This window comes from Lagopus leucura, unplaced genomic scaffold (assembly GCF_019238085.1).
Source record: "Lagopus leucura isolate 7727_CA_CO unplaced genomic scaffold, USGS_WTPT01 Super-Scaffold_100026, whole genome shotgun sequence".
In the NCBI taxonomy this organism is placed as follows: Eukaryota; Metazoa; Chordata; class Aves; order Galliformes; family Phasianidae; genus Lagopus; species Lagopus leucura.
In genome coordinates this window covers 1,700,406-1,716,698 of record NW_024962277.1, presented here as the reverse complement: position 1 = coordinate 1,716,698, position 16,293 = coordinate 1,700,406, and the positions used below count along the sequence as shown (strand labels likewise).

General features: G+C 47.2%; 1 protein-coding gene across 1 annotated transcript in view; it reads left to right on the top strand.

Moving 5' to 3' along the window:
* The window catches only part of CHCHD6 (coiled-coil-helix-coiled-coil-helix domain containing 6), a 101,111-nt gene extending 88,535 nt beyond the window's left edge, over positions 1 to 12,576 (top strand). Inside the window, exon 9 of the mRNA XM_042880517.1 lies at positions 12,034 to 12,576. Coding sequence (XP_042736451.1) covers positions 12,034 to 12,057 — 24 coding nt within the window. The 3' untranslated portion in view covers positions 12,058 to 12,576. The remainder of the gene's footprint in view (positions 1 to 12,033) is intronic.
* Positions 12,577 to 16,293: the final 3,717 nt, after the last annotated feature.

Genomic DNA, 16,293 nt, shown 5'->3' with positions numbered 1-16,293 from the left:
ATGCAACCCCCCCCCCTTCCCTTTTGCATCTGTTTGAATGAGTTTTGTTATAGAGGCTTTATTTCTGTGCTGGCAGCAGGAGGCGGAGCTGTGCTGAGTGCAGCAGGCTCCACACCTGGCTAAGCAGGCTCAGTCCTGTGCGCACCCGCCTGCTTTTCAAAAGGGGAGAGTAATCCACTTGCTAGACATGTCTGTAGCTGTCTTGTAAGTCCTTGGGCGACCTTGAGCAGTCATTTAACTCGTGTTTGTTTGCCCAGCTCTACCTGGGCAGATATTACTTCTGTGGTTTGGAGGGTTGAGGTTGAACGGATGTCTTGGAAATGCCATGGATGAGAGGTGAGGTGGAGGTATTTGTGCTGCTGTCTCAGACAGCTGATCAGAGTGCAGCTTGACCTGTCTGTCTTACTGCTTCGTGCTTCAAAGCACCCGGACACTGGGCTTATGTGGGAATGGGGAGGTGGTAATGGCAGGGCTGCGGTGCAGGCAGGTGTCACAGCCTCAGCCTGGCTGCTGATAAGCTCCTGCTGCTGTGTTAGTCCTAATCTGCCTTTGGCCTGTGAAGGGATAATGGTATCTGCCTCTCTGACACCTCTGCAGGCTCTCTGTGCACCTCATTACTCTTTTTTTGGAAGAGAACTTTGCAGTCCTGTTCTCCCTGCAGAGTAGAGCTCCCCTTCCCAGGCGAGTCCCATCAGCACCAAGCTGGGACTCAGGGTGCAGGCTGCAGTTCAGCTCTGCTGGCACACACAGCATCGTTTCTCAACAATATTACAGTGTGCTCTGAAATCATGAGTTCACCTTTCATGTGTTTTGTTTAAGGTAGTAAAGCCTCCATTTCCTCACATTGAAGATGTCTCTTCCCTTGGCATGCAGGAGGGGATGGGGACGTGGGCCAGCTGCAGGCACGGATCTGGAAAGCTTGGAATCCAGTGCTGTGCTGCTCCAGCTCCACTCCTTGCCTTGTGCCCATCTCACCGCCTCTCTTATTTCAGCTTTAATTCTTACTGAAGGCAGCTCCCAATTCTTTCATTTTTCAGATCACCCAGGTTTTGATTTTTTTTTTTTTTTTTTTTTTTTTTTTTTTTTTTTTTACGTATAGGGGAGATTGGCTTTAATGCAAAATGTCAAGGTCTTTTCCTAGAGAGCTGACAGTAAGTATAGGTGTTCTGTATGTGCACGGGCTATCAGGATTAGGCATCCTTACTCAGAAACATTGGCTGAGACAGACCGACACTCCTCCTGCCACAGAGGCAGGCAGGCACTCTCTGATGCCAAGCCTTGAAGTATTTGGCATGTTTTCTTCTGCCCTAGTTTTGTGCAGTTGTTCCTGAAGTTTTACAACTACATGAGAATTTTAGTTCTGTTTAAAAATTAAAACAAATTGAAAGAAATAATAATCAAGCCCTCCTCCTTAGAAAGCACCGGTATGAGAATGTGACCCAGGTGCTTAAACCCAGAAGGCAAGTGAAATAACCCTGGTGCATTTTTGAGTGGTTTTATGTCAACTCTGTGGTTTTGGGGAGAGTTTCTGACTTCTCTCTTGGGTTTTGAGCCTGTGAGGGTGTGCAGCGGGGCTCGTTTGTGAGTGAGGAGCGCTTGCAGCTCTGCAGTGTCCCCTGCAATCAGTACCCATCGGTCTCCCTGTATCACAGGAGCCTGCCCTGCATTTTTTCCACATCTCATTTACTTTTTAATTTGCACTTCTTTCAGTCGTTCCACTTTTCAAGCATTCCTTGCGAGCCCGAGGATCTCAGGCTCTTCAGCTTTCAGCGGAAGCCAAGAATTCATGTAAGAACACGATTCTGGGCCATTGCTTTGACATTTTCGTGGTTATGTCATATGTCATCAGGCTTTCATGCGAGCTGGCAACACCGCTTACACTGAGTGTAGTTGTTCATGGAGGGGGCCGGTTCAGCTCTGTACCCCTGGGCTGATCTGTAGGAGGCTGCCTGGCTTCTCTGTGCATCTCAGCCCTTACCTTTGTCTCTGTGCAGAGGCTCTTGTGTGCTGACTCCCTGGCAGCTGTGGGAGCACGTGCTGTTGGGATGGCAGCTGAGTCGGTGGGCACACACTCACACCTCCGCCCGGCCTGACGGGGGGACGCACGCAGCCAGACTCCCACAACAGCAAGCTTTCCAATAAAGCTGAAACACAGAGGTATTGTTTGTCCAACCGCTGGCAAATGCACAGAGCCATTGTGCGGCCCTGAAAGCCTTGGCGCTTTATTCTCTGCAGACTGAATGGCAGCCGCGGGTAATAATAACACAAGATTAAAAAAGCCAACATTATAGGGGCATTTACAACCCACTGAGAGAGTGAAATCTCAGCAAGGCTGAGCCGTGTCTCTAGCGATCCTCCGTTTTTACTGCTTGATGAGGAAATGATGGGCAGCTCTGGAGAAACGGCTACTGCGGAGCAGATGAAAGGGGAGTGGGTTGACTGCTCAAACACTGCGCTCAGAGTGGGGCAAATGGAGCAGCTCGCTGCAAACCGAGCTGCTGGCCTGTCCCCTTGTGCTGGGGGAGCTGTGCGTATTTGTGTGCCCATGTCTCCTTTGCAGGCTGATGGAAAGTGAAGGCAGGCAGGTGGCGGAGCTGGGCTCAGTCTGTGCCATCCAGAGCCTTGTGCTTGGAGGCTGTCGGTCAGCGTCACTCAGGGATGGTGCTGGGGGAGCCTGGAGGCTGCAGGTGTGTGAGGACATAGCTGCAGGCAGAGCAGCCAGTCCTCTCTGCTGGCCTACGTCTTCTGACACTGCACGTACTTGGATTTTGGATGTAAGCCTCAGTTCTAAGTCAGGCAGCAATGACACCCACTTCACACAATTTAAGCTCATCTGACTGATAGCATCTAACAGGTGGAATGTCATTGTTTTCAAAACAAACATACTTAGAAACCAACCCTGTTTGTAGAGATAAAAAAAAGAATGCGAAAACACTGAAATTTACAGGAACATTTCTTTTATTAGAAGTCAAGTCTTTAATTCAGGTTCAGCTCTAGCAGTTCTTTAACTCGACTGTCTCTAAAAAAAAGCTCTGTGTACGTACATCTATCTGATCCAGAGGCAGAGGAACATCCTCTCTGGACATGCCCAGGCTGCAGAATAGCAGTGAGATCTCAATGCCAGCTCTACCCTTGCTCGTTAGGTATCACGGCAGGCTAACCCTGGCAGTGTGGAGCTGCTGGAATGTGCCCTGCTCAGGCAGGTTGTGCACCTCCCTGGGACTCTGCAGTGCCTTCCAGATGTGACCTTGTTCTTTTGGTATGAAGGATGGAATGAGTAAAATGGTGGTAGATGTTTTGAGTCTTGAAGTGATAAAGTTGCTTTTTAAAGATGCTTAATTACTTGACTGGGGCAGCTATGGTCAATGACTGTTGTTTTCCATTTTAAAAGCATTCAGTTCTGGCTTCTTGCTTTGCTTGTACCACACAGGATGGCTTGGGAATTGCTGAGACCAGGATTGCAGAGTGCTGGTTTTTGTGTGGGACGTGATGGGGATTCTGGCAGCCACACTGCTTCACAGACTCATTTGGTTGGATTAATGAATCTGTCCCGGCCACTGTTTTTCCAAGAGTGATGAGAAGTTACTGATATCATATGGATTTGTGAGCTGTTTTTTATATTGGCCATTTGGTGGGGAAAGAAATTCAACTCAGAGGGCTTTTCAGAAGAATAAAGTGTTTGAGTTCTGTTCTAATCCTGGTTACAGAAAATTGACAAGTTGCTGTTAAAGTCTCTTTGAACATAAAGTATAAATACACATTGCACCACATTTTTTTCTTCTTTGTCCCCTTCTCTCTCTCTTTTTAATTTCCTTTATGGCTGTTTTTTTGTTTTTTTTTTAATTTAAACGTTGCCTATCTTACCCTTTAGACTGCTCAGGTTTGGACCTGAGGTTCCGCTGTGCTGGCGCAGACCCATGGAAGAAAGCTGTGGGTTTGCTTTGTTTCCACAGGTTGCAAGTCTGAACCGAAACGTATGTTAATGATAAGAGCTCTGTGGGAAGAAGATGCAAAGAGGTGTTGAGTGACACTAGAAAAGAATGGTCTAGGAGGTGGGAAGAGAGGATGTAGCTAAAACTAAATACGGTGCTTGCTTTCTGCCAGATCCTTTGCAGCAGAAGCATGGATGTATTCCCAGCTGACAGCCCCCTCGTCTCTCTTTCCCCCTCCTTTTTCTATCTCCCCCTCTGAGGCTGCTCTGTTAGGATGAGTTGCTTCCAAGCAGACAATACTTTCCTAGCAGATAAACGGACACCTAAGAAGCTGTGCTGGTATCTATCATAAACAGACATGCAGCATAGTGAGGGAAATTACAGGATGGAGATCTGCATCATTTGTCATATATGTATAAAAAAAACCTAAGAATCTCAACCTACTCCCCCTCCACTTGAGCAGTGTCCACAAGAAGAGCAAGCAGTGCACTTAAACGCTGTCGTTTTCTTTCCTAGTCTTTTAATACATTATGAAAAGCTCCAGTTAAGCATTCCACCTTGGGCCCTGTTTGTAAAGGATGTGTTCTAGACAGATGGAAGCAGGTTTCTGTCCTGACACAGATGCAGGACTATAAATTCGCAGTGGAGGAGATGGGGAATGATTATTTAGGAGGCTTTTGTGGCTTATTCCAGCATCTGGCATTCTACCAGGGCACCTTCTGAACAGGGAGAGGGACAGGAAGGAGCTGGAGAAATGCTGACCTGCAGTTCCCTGCCTTGTGCCCACGCAGCATGGAGGCTTCTGCGTGTCTCAGCGCCTTGGTGCTGACAAGGGGAGTGGCAGGGTGAATATTTGGGGTTTATCGGGTGACTTCTGGAATCTCTGTCTAAGAGGCATGGTTGAATCATGGTCTCAGCAAAGCCCGCTGACAGCTCACATCTGTTAGTTCTCTGTCTGCTTGCCTGACCTTGGTGAATGGTCTAACTGGCCTTTGGTGCAGGGCAAACAACCAACCTTTTTTTTCCTTGCGATTGAATTAGATCTTGCAGTTCCTGGAACCGGCTATTACAAAATACTTGAGAGATTGGCAATAGCTAGGCGTGTAATTAATTCTTAAAAATCTGATGGTCAGATACCATAAGCGCCCATTCAGCAGCGCTCAGTTGGTGCAGGAGAGTGGCAGCGGTGCATCAAAGGGGCTGATTCCATCAAAGATATTTCAGTTTCTGGATTGCAGGCGGGCAGTTGAGGTAGGATCCCTGTTTTTTGATCTAATTTACCTGTATGGTCTCTACTGTGGCCCTACTCTTTTTGGGTATCACAGAAACAGGCAGAAGTGCATCTCACACCAATCTGTGTGGAGTCACAGTCTTCCCTCTGCTCTATCCCACTCGTTTTTGCCTCTTCTGCTTGTAAAAAAGGGTGAGTGACATTTACGCCCGCACAGGTGAGATGAATATGGCTATCACACAAACAAAATCACTGGCTGCCGAGTAACAACAGCTTAATGAAAATGTGAACTGTTAAACAAATAAAGCCAGTCAAGCTCATAACACTTCTGTGTGGAATCTCACTGTATCGCTGAGCAGAAATAGCATTAAGCACAGAAGAAGGATATTGAGAGAGGTTGCCTGTGCCTCCCTTGCTGTGCTGGGTGTGTGGGGCTGGGCCGGGCAGCAGCAAGCCACAACCACGCAAGGACATACAGCTGCAGCAGCTAAGGGTCCAGGCAGGTGGCCATCCCTGTCTCCCATCTGCATGGGGCAGTGGGTGGCTTGGGATGAGCCCTCAGAGTTTAGAGGATAACAGGTTGCTCCATCTCATTTCTTTTTTCTTTTCCCCTCATCTTATCTAGGCTTGGTCTCTGAGCTGCATGGAGTCCCCAGCCTGCCAGGGATGCATTGAGTCTGGGTTGCACCAAGCTTTAGTGCACCCTGGTGTTGGAAAAGTACAAGTTTACCTTTAAAAATGTGTTTATTTTTCTGGGTGACCTTGTGAAGTTTCCTTGCACTGGATCTGTTTCATGCGGTCCTGCTGCCTTTATCTAATTTGTTTTCTTGTGTATGTTACTGACGTCAAGTGAAGTGTAATTTGTTTGAGAAGTGGTGCTTATAACAAGGATCCTGCTAGTAATCCCTGCTCTGAATCCCTGTATACACAATGCTTCAGGAATAATTAAAGTCAGAAACTTCAATCTGGAGGGATGCACAGGGGAAGCCTGTCCTGAAATGAGGCTTGGCATTGCTGGCCTTCGTGCTTCCAGTGCATTTTAACAGTAGGGCTTGCTGTTCTTCTTCCAGAACTCGATTTAAGTAGAAGCTTGACATCCTGAATTTATGTACCTAACGCTGCTGTTCATCAGTCAGTATTGTTACCATATCCTTTTTCTCTCTATTAATTTTCCTCAGTAGTCTGCAGGGATCATTTGCCAGCTTGTTTCCAATTCCTGCACCTTCCTGGCGCCTTGTTTTGTAATGTCTTGCATCGTGTACTTTCCATTTCTGTAATTCATTTAATTCAAAATACTGGAATGGCTTTGCAAGTATTTACTGCATCTCTTTCTTCCTTCCAGTAGGAGATTACTGGTCACGTATACAACTTAATCCAAAGTCGTTCGGCTTCTGGGATTATTTTTTTTCTTTTATCCACCAGGAGTGGGGGTATGTGGAAACTGTTGCCTTTCTGTGCGTGGGTTTTGTGAAGGTTGCTCAGATCAGGGCTTGGTGGTGCAGCAGTTAAACCCTGCTGTCAGTGTCCCCCAGCAAACTATGTTACTGTTGCTGTCCTTAGCTTGCAAATGTTGTGGGTTTAGGGTTTGCAATAACGAAATTCTGTTGCATCAGTAAGAGGTTTTCCATTCCTATTGGCTCTGGAAAGGGATATTCACAGTTGGGTGAAGTTCATTCTAATCCTTACAAAACTGGAGCTGTATTTGTACAAGTTGTTCTGCTTTTGGATCCTCCTGGGACTAATCCAGGAGCTTGCAAAATGCTCGGGGTGCCTCTGGCTGTGGGGCAGAGGGGTTAGGGTTAGGCCCAGCATTATCCCCTCGTCCTGTGCGTTCCTGCCTTCAGCTTGCTCCAGAAAGATGCTGTGCTGTGTTCGCAGTCTCTACCTTCTGATGTGTATAGATAGCGGGATGCAATTACCATCCTCTGAGGTAGAATCATTATGCTGGCTGTAAAGAAAGAGGGTCACTGTCCTAAAGGGAAATGATTCTAAAGCAATCTTGACCGAGTCTAGTAAAGCCATTTCAGACCACTTAATGCTCAGCCAGTCCTTCACAGCATTTGTGATACGTCCTCTTTACTTGGAAAGAGGCAGTGGCACTAATGCTTGTCAAGGGATGAAGAAAACTACTGATAAACTACAGCACAGGGTTGGGGTGACTGTCCTTGGAGGCGTTCAGGGACTGCGGAGCTGTGGCACTGCAGGTCAGTGGGCATGGTGTGGGGGGTTGGGGTTGGACTTGGTGATCTTAGATCTTTTCTGACCTTAATGATTCTGTGTTAGGGGAAGGCAGAGTTCAGCGCCGTTTGGTATGTGGAGCTGAGATCAGCAGCAAGCTGAGAGATGCTCTGGCCAATCTGGTGGGAGAGGCAGGCAGCAGCTGGAGGTGTGCTGGGGGCAGCTGGGGCGCAGAGCTGGCACTGCTTCACGCAGGTGATTTTCTTAATTTCAGTCCCTTGCAGCAGCTGGATAGCCACGGCTCTGTGGGTTTACAAAGCTCTGAGCCAGTACCCAGGAGAGCCAGAACAACTAGTGGTGAAATGCTCCACATCCAGTTTTTTGTCCTTTAGAGCTCCTGTGTAATTTTATTGGAAAACAAAAATTGTTTAAATAATGGAACAGACCCAATGAAGTTGTGCAGTGATGCAGAAGGGGTGAGGAAGGGTTATTTCCTTTCTTTCCATTACTTCTCCCCTCCTGCCTCGCCTCCCAAGTGTGGGTGAAAGCTGCGTGTCAGGCACTAGCCCGGCCCAATGGCTTTTCTTAACAGCAAGAATAAGATTAAATGCAATTAACATCGATTGAACAAAACCCATCCTCAGTTTGCACTCCAATTAATTAATCAGCCATCCTTTCAGTGGCAACTCTCTGCAGAGCCCTGTTTGTTCCTCCTGGCCCTACCATTTTCCAGCACGTGTCCCAAATGAAAAGAGCTGAGCGTGGCCTCCTGCTCCCCGCTGTGGCTCTGGGGCTCCTGGCTCAGCCAGGGGCTTCTTGCTGCTTGGGGACTGCAGAGCTGCTCAGTCAGTGGCAAAGCGTTTCCTGTGAAGCGAGGCTGATGATGGGAGCTCTCTCCGAGTTAGAACAAATGTCTGGAGGAAATCAATGTTAGAATGCATGAACAAACAGGTGAGGCTTGGAATAGCTGGAGATTGGCTGTGCTGGTAAACAGCCCGGTGTTCTGGCAGTGCAGGGCAATGTATTTGACAGCACATCCCGGGCGTTTGCTGAAAGTGCTGTTCTGCTGCCCTGCTCTGAGGGCCCTGTCCCAGGGAAGCAGCTGAGAAGTCACCGGGTGAGCTCCTCTGCTCTGCAAAGCTGTTAACGTGGAGAAGAGGGACAACAAAACTCTTTTAATAGCATTTTGAATTAATGCTTTTTGTTGCTGCCAGGCGTACTCCGGCCCCTTCGTATTCCAAACCCAAGGACAGCAACTGTTGGACTTCTGAAGGATGAGGGAGACAGAGAGGCTTTTCTGTGCAATAACTGTATGGCACAGAAGTGCTACGATCCATTAGTCAGCACAGCTGCTCAGCAGAACAGCCAATACCCCGAATGTAACAGAACAAATTGCACATAACCAAAAAATACCTACAGCATACATCAAACCGGAGTGACTCAAATGTCCCTTACAATGCTATGGGCTGCTAATAGCCCCACAACAAATGCCTTATCCAGCAGAAAGGCCTTGGACACCCATCTTAGGACAGGTGAGGATTTCTGTAGTTTGTTAGTGCCTCTTTGCACACGAGCAGAGATGAAGAAGTGACTTGGTCACGTTACTGAAGTCTGCTGCATGCCTACAGGTCTTCTGGGTTTGAGAAAACTGCCTGCGCGTGGCACAGAGCTGGGAACTATGGAGATTAATTTCTGCTTTGTCACTGACATTCCAAATGCACCGACTCATTTATCATGGAGGTCTGCTTTCTGATTTCTTCACGGCTACGCAGTGCCCAGATGTGCAGGCACCATAGTGTGACTGCTTGAAGGAATGTTAGTACAAAGTAAGGCATTCACTGAGGACACTTGCAGGGTTTACCCCTGTGAGACTAAAGGCTGGTTAAATAAATACATCTTGGTCCAGCTGGGGCTTGGCAGACTGCATCTGGCAAATCCAGAGGGAAGAAGTTCCTTAAGTTGATGGGTTTCACCTGGAGCCGAGGCATGGAGCATGGAGAGGATGCCGAGCTCCTACACTGGGACACAGCTGTGATGGATTGCCTCGAACCCCATACTGAAGACCATTCTTGTAGGTGGTAGTGCTGGGCTGGAGTTTTTCAAATCAGAACCTGGTGTCTACCTAACACTCAGAACAATCTGCTCTCCCTCTGCATGAAGGGAACTGGCACCATCACCATCCTGATTTATCAGTGAGTGCTGCATGCTTCAAGGCTGCTTGCATCCTGAACTCTTACCTAATACTGCAGCAGAGAACATCCAGAGCTGGCCGCGGGGCAGTTACTCTGTGATGCATCACTTAACTTCAGGCTGAGCCTCAACTTGATTAATTGGGAGGATCCCATCATGCAGGAACAGCTTGTGGCTGTGAGCTGCCTGGGCTTGTTGCTTGTGTAGCCTGGCTGGTACATCTGCAATGCTAAGGATGTGCAGGAGAGAAAAGGCTGCTCCTTCCCCTTCCTAGCTCCTCCTATCAAAGGGAAGGTAAGCATTGTAGCAGCCCTGGGGCATGTTGCAGGGAGGATTCCAGGTTGGAAGGGACCCCAGAGGGTGCCAAGTCTGGATCCATGGGGCTGCAGTGCTAGCTGGAGTTGAAACACTGGTGTGAACGGCTGGCTTAGCAAAGAATGGGTTTAGTCGTGGAGAAGTGGCGTCCTTCCACGCTATTACACAGCGCGTGAGGCATGAAATCAAAGGAACTGTGCTTTTAAGTAGTTAGCCACAGGTTTATGAACTGACAGCTCAGGAACAGCGAAAACAATTTTGTGCATATGGTGACAAGTGTTTTCTCCCATCAACTGCTAACAGACCAGGAGGCCCTCAGAGTCTCCACCTGCAGATGTGCTACAGCTGGGTGATGCTCTGCAGGCACTGCTGGAGGAGGAGAGCTCTGATCTCTGCCTCTGATCTCCAGAGCTATTGGTGTTAATGATGCCTGCACTGCACAGCGCATTCCCCAGAAGATTTGGGGCTGGACAGGTTCAGAGACTGCGCTCTGGTTTCCTGTTGTTGTTTGTTTGTTTCTTTTGAAGCAGTGCAGAGTGATTGATAGTATTGTTACCTACATCTTTTGTTCCCAGAAACTGCCCTTGGTGTGAGCAGCACGGCAGGAAATTGGTGTCTAGCCTGTTTGGCATCCCATCAGCTTTTGGCCCAGTGATGGCTGCAAAAGATTTTGGGAAAGCTTAGTCATGTGGCGTGAGATGGAACCTGATGTTTTTTGCACAAGGAGTATTTGTGAGCCTCCAGCTGGATGTGTCCTTGGAATGTGGATGGGCCAGGCTGGGAGGAATCGGCTGAGGTTAAGTGCTGGCTGTGCTTTCTCCTGGACAAGTAAAAGAATGTAGTTATGATTATGAACATGAAATTGTGTAACAAAGGTTTTGTAAAATTGCTTTACAGAAAAGTTTTTGGCGCCTTCTGTAGGGGTTAACTGCAGAGTGGTCACAACAGTGGCTTTATCACAAAGCAGAGTGTTCCTTGACACTTGACTGAAGTGTTACAGTACAAATACAGCAAATTACTGTATTGCAAAATTGATTGGGAGCTGTTGCTGCTTTGCTCATTGCATTTTGTGCGCGTGCTATTAGAATTTTTTAAAATATATTGCACTGTGTGAAATTTGTAAGTCATTAATGGTGAGAAAAATTACCTGGGAAATTAAAGGCAGTCAAGTAATACTGATGGTTCATTTGTCAGATTTGTGGCTAAGCTTTGTCTAAATAATTTGGCAAACAATTTTCTCTTAATTCTTGAATCTCTTGAAGCTTCTCTGTTTCACTGTTGTTAGAGACAGGGCTCTCTGTGGAGGTGTGTGGTCAGTGTGGTCTGGGCATGCTGACTTTGCAAGTGTTAAGCAGCGAATATCGGCCTGCTATGCAGAAGCAGCCTAAACAGCACCCTCACCTTCCAACAGGCATTGCCATGTGTGGTAGCAGCGCTGTTTTTACGAGGTGTACCAGAAAGGAGAACATTCGAGGAACCACAGTCTCCTTCCTAAAAATGCCTGCTGCACAAGGAGTAGAACCAAGCACACGTCCAGCCCGGTTAGCTGGCTGATGGAATCCTGTGCAGCTGGCTGTTCAGCTGTCTTTCTGTGGTTGGCTTTAGAAGGGTTCTGTAAATGTGGGTAAGCACTCTTTGTGTTCCATTTTAAGAGGGTTTGTATCTTAAGGTAAAAGTTCTTAGTAGGGTAGTCTCTGAATTGCTCTCTTATTTTCTTTCCCCTCTTATGCTGGTCCTGCTCCAAGCATTGGGATGAGTGGTGTGTGTTTGGCAGCTGCTGATCCAAGTGCTCCCATGTCCTGCTGGGGCTGAGGCTTAGTGTGGAGCTGTGCTCGTTCCTGCTGCTCAGCTGCCCTGAGCCTCAGCTGGGTCTATGGCCTCTCTCTCCTGCAGGCCATCAGATTTATAAGTCCTGATTGTTTACAACTGACCTTATATTCTTCTTCATACAATCAGCCTTGCCTTGATATCATGACCTGCTCTCTCGCTTCCACAGTCCTCTGTCCCCTTGAGTGTCTGACTGCATTTTGCAGAAGGCAATACCCGATACATTTTCTGAGGAATTTTCTGTAGCCTGTCACTCATGCAGCATTGCTCCTTTGTTTCTGAAAGAAATAGTCCAAGGCCAACAGCTGTGTAACTAACTTGCTGCTTTTTCCTTTGTCTCCTTCTTTTTTTTTCTTCCAGGAGCTTTTAGTTAACTCTGGATAAACATCAGCCACCAAACAGCAGAGGACAGGGACCACAGATGCTCCCTGGAAGGCCCAGCATCCTTCTGGAAAGACGCTGACCAAAACTGGTGCCTTCTGCCTGTCATGGTCCAAGACAACAATATGATTCCTCTTTTAATGGCCTGCATGTACTGGTCTGTGTGGATGCTTCTGGAGCCAGGCAGAGTGTCGTAGGAGAGGGGAACATTTGCTTCATTTTTGTATTATAATAGAATGTAAAGAATGGCCTTGACTCCAGCACGACTTGTTGCTTGGAGGCATACTCCACACAGGCCTGGTTCACCTTGTGCTAGCTTTGGTTTCACCAACCCCTGTCTGAGTTTCAAGAGTTGTTATTTTTGTCCGTTTGCTCCAGAATTAAGGGACTGAAGTACTTAGAAATAACCCTGACTAGCTTGTTGGGATTAGCTGTTCCTAGCATGCTCTGATTGGCTACACCAGCAGGCGTGTTTCTTCCCTTCTGAGGTTCTCTCCTAAGTAATAAAGTGTTTAATGGTCACTGTGTGCTGTGAGATACTTTCAGTCCCATGAGTTTGTAGATTGCTGTTTCCTACCTCCTACCCGTGCCAATGAAAACTCCCACCAAGTATGGGGAATAGAAGCCTTTCCAATCACACTTTATAAATCACGAAACTTGTTTTAGGTTCCAGGCTGAATGAGGTTGGCTTATTTGAAAGTACTTGGAAGAGTGTAAAGTCCTGGCCGAAGAGAATCAGCGTTGGTGAATCATACTGAAAAACACCCTGCGTGCTGCATGCAGAGCCCTAGCCATCTTTCTTTACTCTAGTTGTTGTGTGCAGTTCCTCCTCTGCTGTCCACTGTGCACTCTGGCCTTGTTTGCTTCTCGTGCAGCCAAGTGGGAACTCCGTTTCTCTCATCTCATCCCGCTGGAGGAAACTGCAGCAGAGACACCTGTCAGTAAAACAGGAACAGGTCTGGTTTGTAACTTCATTCCCTTTCTCTGCCTAAAGCTTCTCCTCCACTTGGCAGCTTCTGCTGCTCGTGTCCTCCTTGCTGTGTCTGACAGGTTCTGAAGAATGCGATCGTGGATTTTTGGAGGTCACGTCAGATTTTAACGTAGTGTTTATGAAAATAAATGAGGGGAACTGAGAACTGTTTTCTATGTTATATTCTGCTTTTGGGCAGCAACTTAGAACTTCATATCTTCATTAAAGCAACTTTCCTTTTGAGAGCTGATGCCACAAAAGTTCCAACTCTTCATCACTGTGCAGGTCAAACTGGGTATCTCCAAAAGAAGGGGGGTTTTCCAAAGCAAAGCAGGATATGGTGTGTCCTCGGGTCTGTTTGTGGCAGCACTGGGTGGGCTTCTGCTGGGACTGCAGTGCCGGCTTCTGGATCTGCTTGTGATGGCTGGGCTCTGCAGAGCAGCAGGACTTCTGATGCTGCATGTGGAAATGTGAAGAAGCAAGGCCTGTCACTGACTGGATTTTACATCGTCGTTGGTCTAAAGAGGAAAAATACCTATTTTGTCTCTTCTTCATTTTCCTCTTGCCCCCATCTAATGTTGCCTTGGCATAAGTAATTTGCATGTCATTATTTCAGCTGCCCTAAATTGGGGGGGACTACGATGCCAGGGCTGATTATCAGGCAGCACTGGACAATTTTTTTTCTGTTAGGCAACGGTAATACATATCCACGCTCTTTTATAATGAGCTTTATTTACCAAATTGGCAATTCCTCTGTTGAGAAATAACTGATTACAGTATTCAGGGAGTTGCTGTCATCTCAAGATATGCAGGTGTCTGTGGAACATAAACAGATGCGATCGTTCAGACAGTGAACTCAATTGATAGAGGGTAGAGGAAAATATCAGCCATAAAATCATAAATGTAACATCTCCAGTTAATGTTGGCCAGGTGCACTGCGGTTGTTTTGCAGCCCAACAAGGACAAAGTGGCACTCGGAGGCCATGCAGCACCTCCAGATGAGGGACTGCTTGATGATTAGCTGAAAATGTACCTCTTGCACATCATCCTACTTCAGCATTGTGTTGCCTAACCCGCAGTCGCTGAGGACAGAAATCAGTTCATCGTGCAGCATTAAGGGTTGGAAACTGCTCTGTCCTGCCATGCTACGTTGGATTTTGGTGATGAATGGCTGCAGACCTTCTTGGTGACCCCAAGTGTGGGGATTGGGTTTCAGCTGCCCACTCTGCAGTTCTGCCCCTTCCTTTGGTGCTGCACAGCTGCCACGAGTAGTTTTGTTGCTGTGGTTGCCCTCATCATCAGCCTGCTTGGCTAAGCCTGGAAAAAAATGAGATGTTGATGGGAAACTGCTGAAGATGAAGTGCAGTTTGCAGAGCCACAGCTGCCATTCGGGTGAAAAATCTACAGGTAATGCATCTTCGAGTGAGAGTTTTTTCATATTCCTCCCCTGTTCCTATCACAGAAGCCCTTGCAAAGGTGGAAGAAGCCCTACATCCGCTCTTAGGCTCCCTGTCCTTATGTTTCTCCTTAGTTGCTGCTTGGATCTCGGGAGCATTAATCTTTTTTCATGTAAGATTGTGACAGCAGGTCTCAGTTACGCTCTGAAGTGGCAGAAATGGTTATTCCTGGTAGTCAGTGCTGAATAGATGTCCTTAGCACATAGTCCTGTCACAGCTGGAATTAGTGGGCAGCTTGGACTGCAGGATAAACAAGAGCTGAGCCTTTTGTAGATGTTGAATGGGAGGCAGTTTCCTCCAAGGCACGTTTGAGGTAGGGTAAGGGCAGCAAGCCGTGCTGCTGTCTGTGCCACGTGTGCTTGATAAAAAGGAGCTCTGCCATGTCCAGGACTACGATCTTTTTCACCTACCAAAACCAAAATTCCCAGTGCCAGATGCAGTGCTCTGCTCAGCTGAACGGCTGCACATCCATGTTGCCTCCTGGTTGTTGTGGTTCTGTGTGCAAATTGGGTAATTGCATGTACAAATGCACCCAGCAATTCGGATGCAGTGTGCACAGTTGTGCTAATTTCATGTACAAATACAGGCTTTCAGAGTGCCCACTTCACAAGTACAAATTGTTTTAAAACCGACCAGATGAATGGAAGGAATAACCTTTTTATTCATGCATAATTTCTTGGTGTCACAGAACAAAAATAGCGAAGTAAGAGGAAATAAAGCAAATAACAGAACTGATAGAAATTTTCCAGTAGGCTTCAGTAGGTTTTTAAATGAAACATTCCACAAGCGCTTTGAGATTCTGGTGTGCAAGGACATCTCGGGCTCTCTGAGCACCAAATTTGTGATCTTGCATATGAACACAAGCCATTGCCTCCTGTTGTTAATATTTCACACTTGGCTTTGCAAGATGTTTTATCTAATATCCTCTCTGCTTTCAGGCTTCAACCAATCCTGCCTTGTCCACAACAGGAGAGGCTGGAGGAGGAAGGCAATTGCCAAGCACGTTTGTAATCTACGTAGGAGGGTTTTGTGTAGCTGTAGGGGGAGAAGAGTAAGTCTCATTTCCTATTTTATAGTCTGCTGAATCCTGTGATCTCATGCTGTGTGCTCCTTTTCTAGGCAGAATTTTTCCATTTGTCTTCTGAATTATTGTAATTTTTTTTTATTTCCAAACTGGTTAAAAGTGTTTGCAGCTTGTCACTAAATTATCTAATTCCCTAAAGCATTTCATTGCCAGTCTTCTATGTGTTTCAGGATCACGTTCTTTGGTTTGCCTGGTGCCTTGATCTTCTCAGGTTAGAAGCAGCACTGATGCTCCAAGAGTTGCTGTCATTCAGTGTTCCTGGTTTAAATGCAGCCTGCAATGAGCTGCTGCACCCTGTTCTCCTTTCAGCTGGCACAGCACTCTCTGGGAAACTCACGGGAGTCAGTTGGGCTGCTCAGAGTCCTGCAGGTCTGTAGCCTCACACCTGCTCCTCTATTTATTTTTTTGTCCTTGGAGAAGATGGATGTGATGCTCCCAAAATGACTTGCCTGACCTTCTGAGCTGTCAGCCTTATCACTGTCCTTTGTGCATGTCTTGGCTTCCCATCACTGTGCTGGGAGACTGAAGGGTGATGGGGACTGGAGCGAATAGTCTGGGTCACCCTCTGCTCACTGAGATTGTTGGGGCAGAAACGATGCTCTGTGTTAATTACCCAGCAGTGGTCCTTGCAAAGCCTGGGGCAAAGCTGGAGGGAGCAAATGGAGCAGCTGTTGGTCTCAGGAGAGCTCCATGTCAGAAGTGCCTTGGATTTAATGACGTGCTCTTTT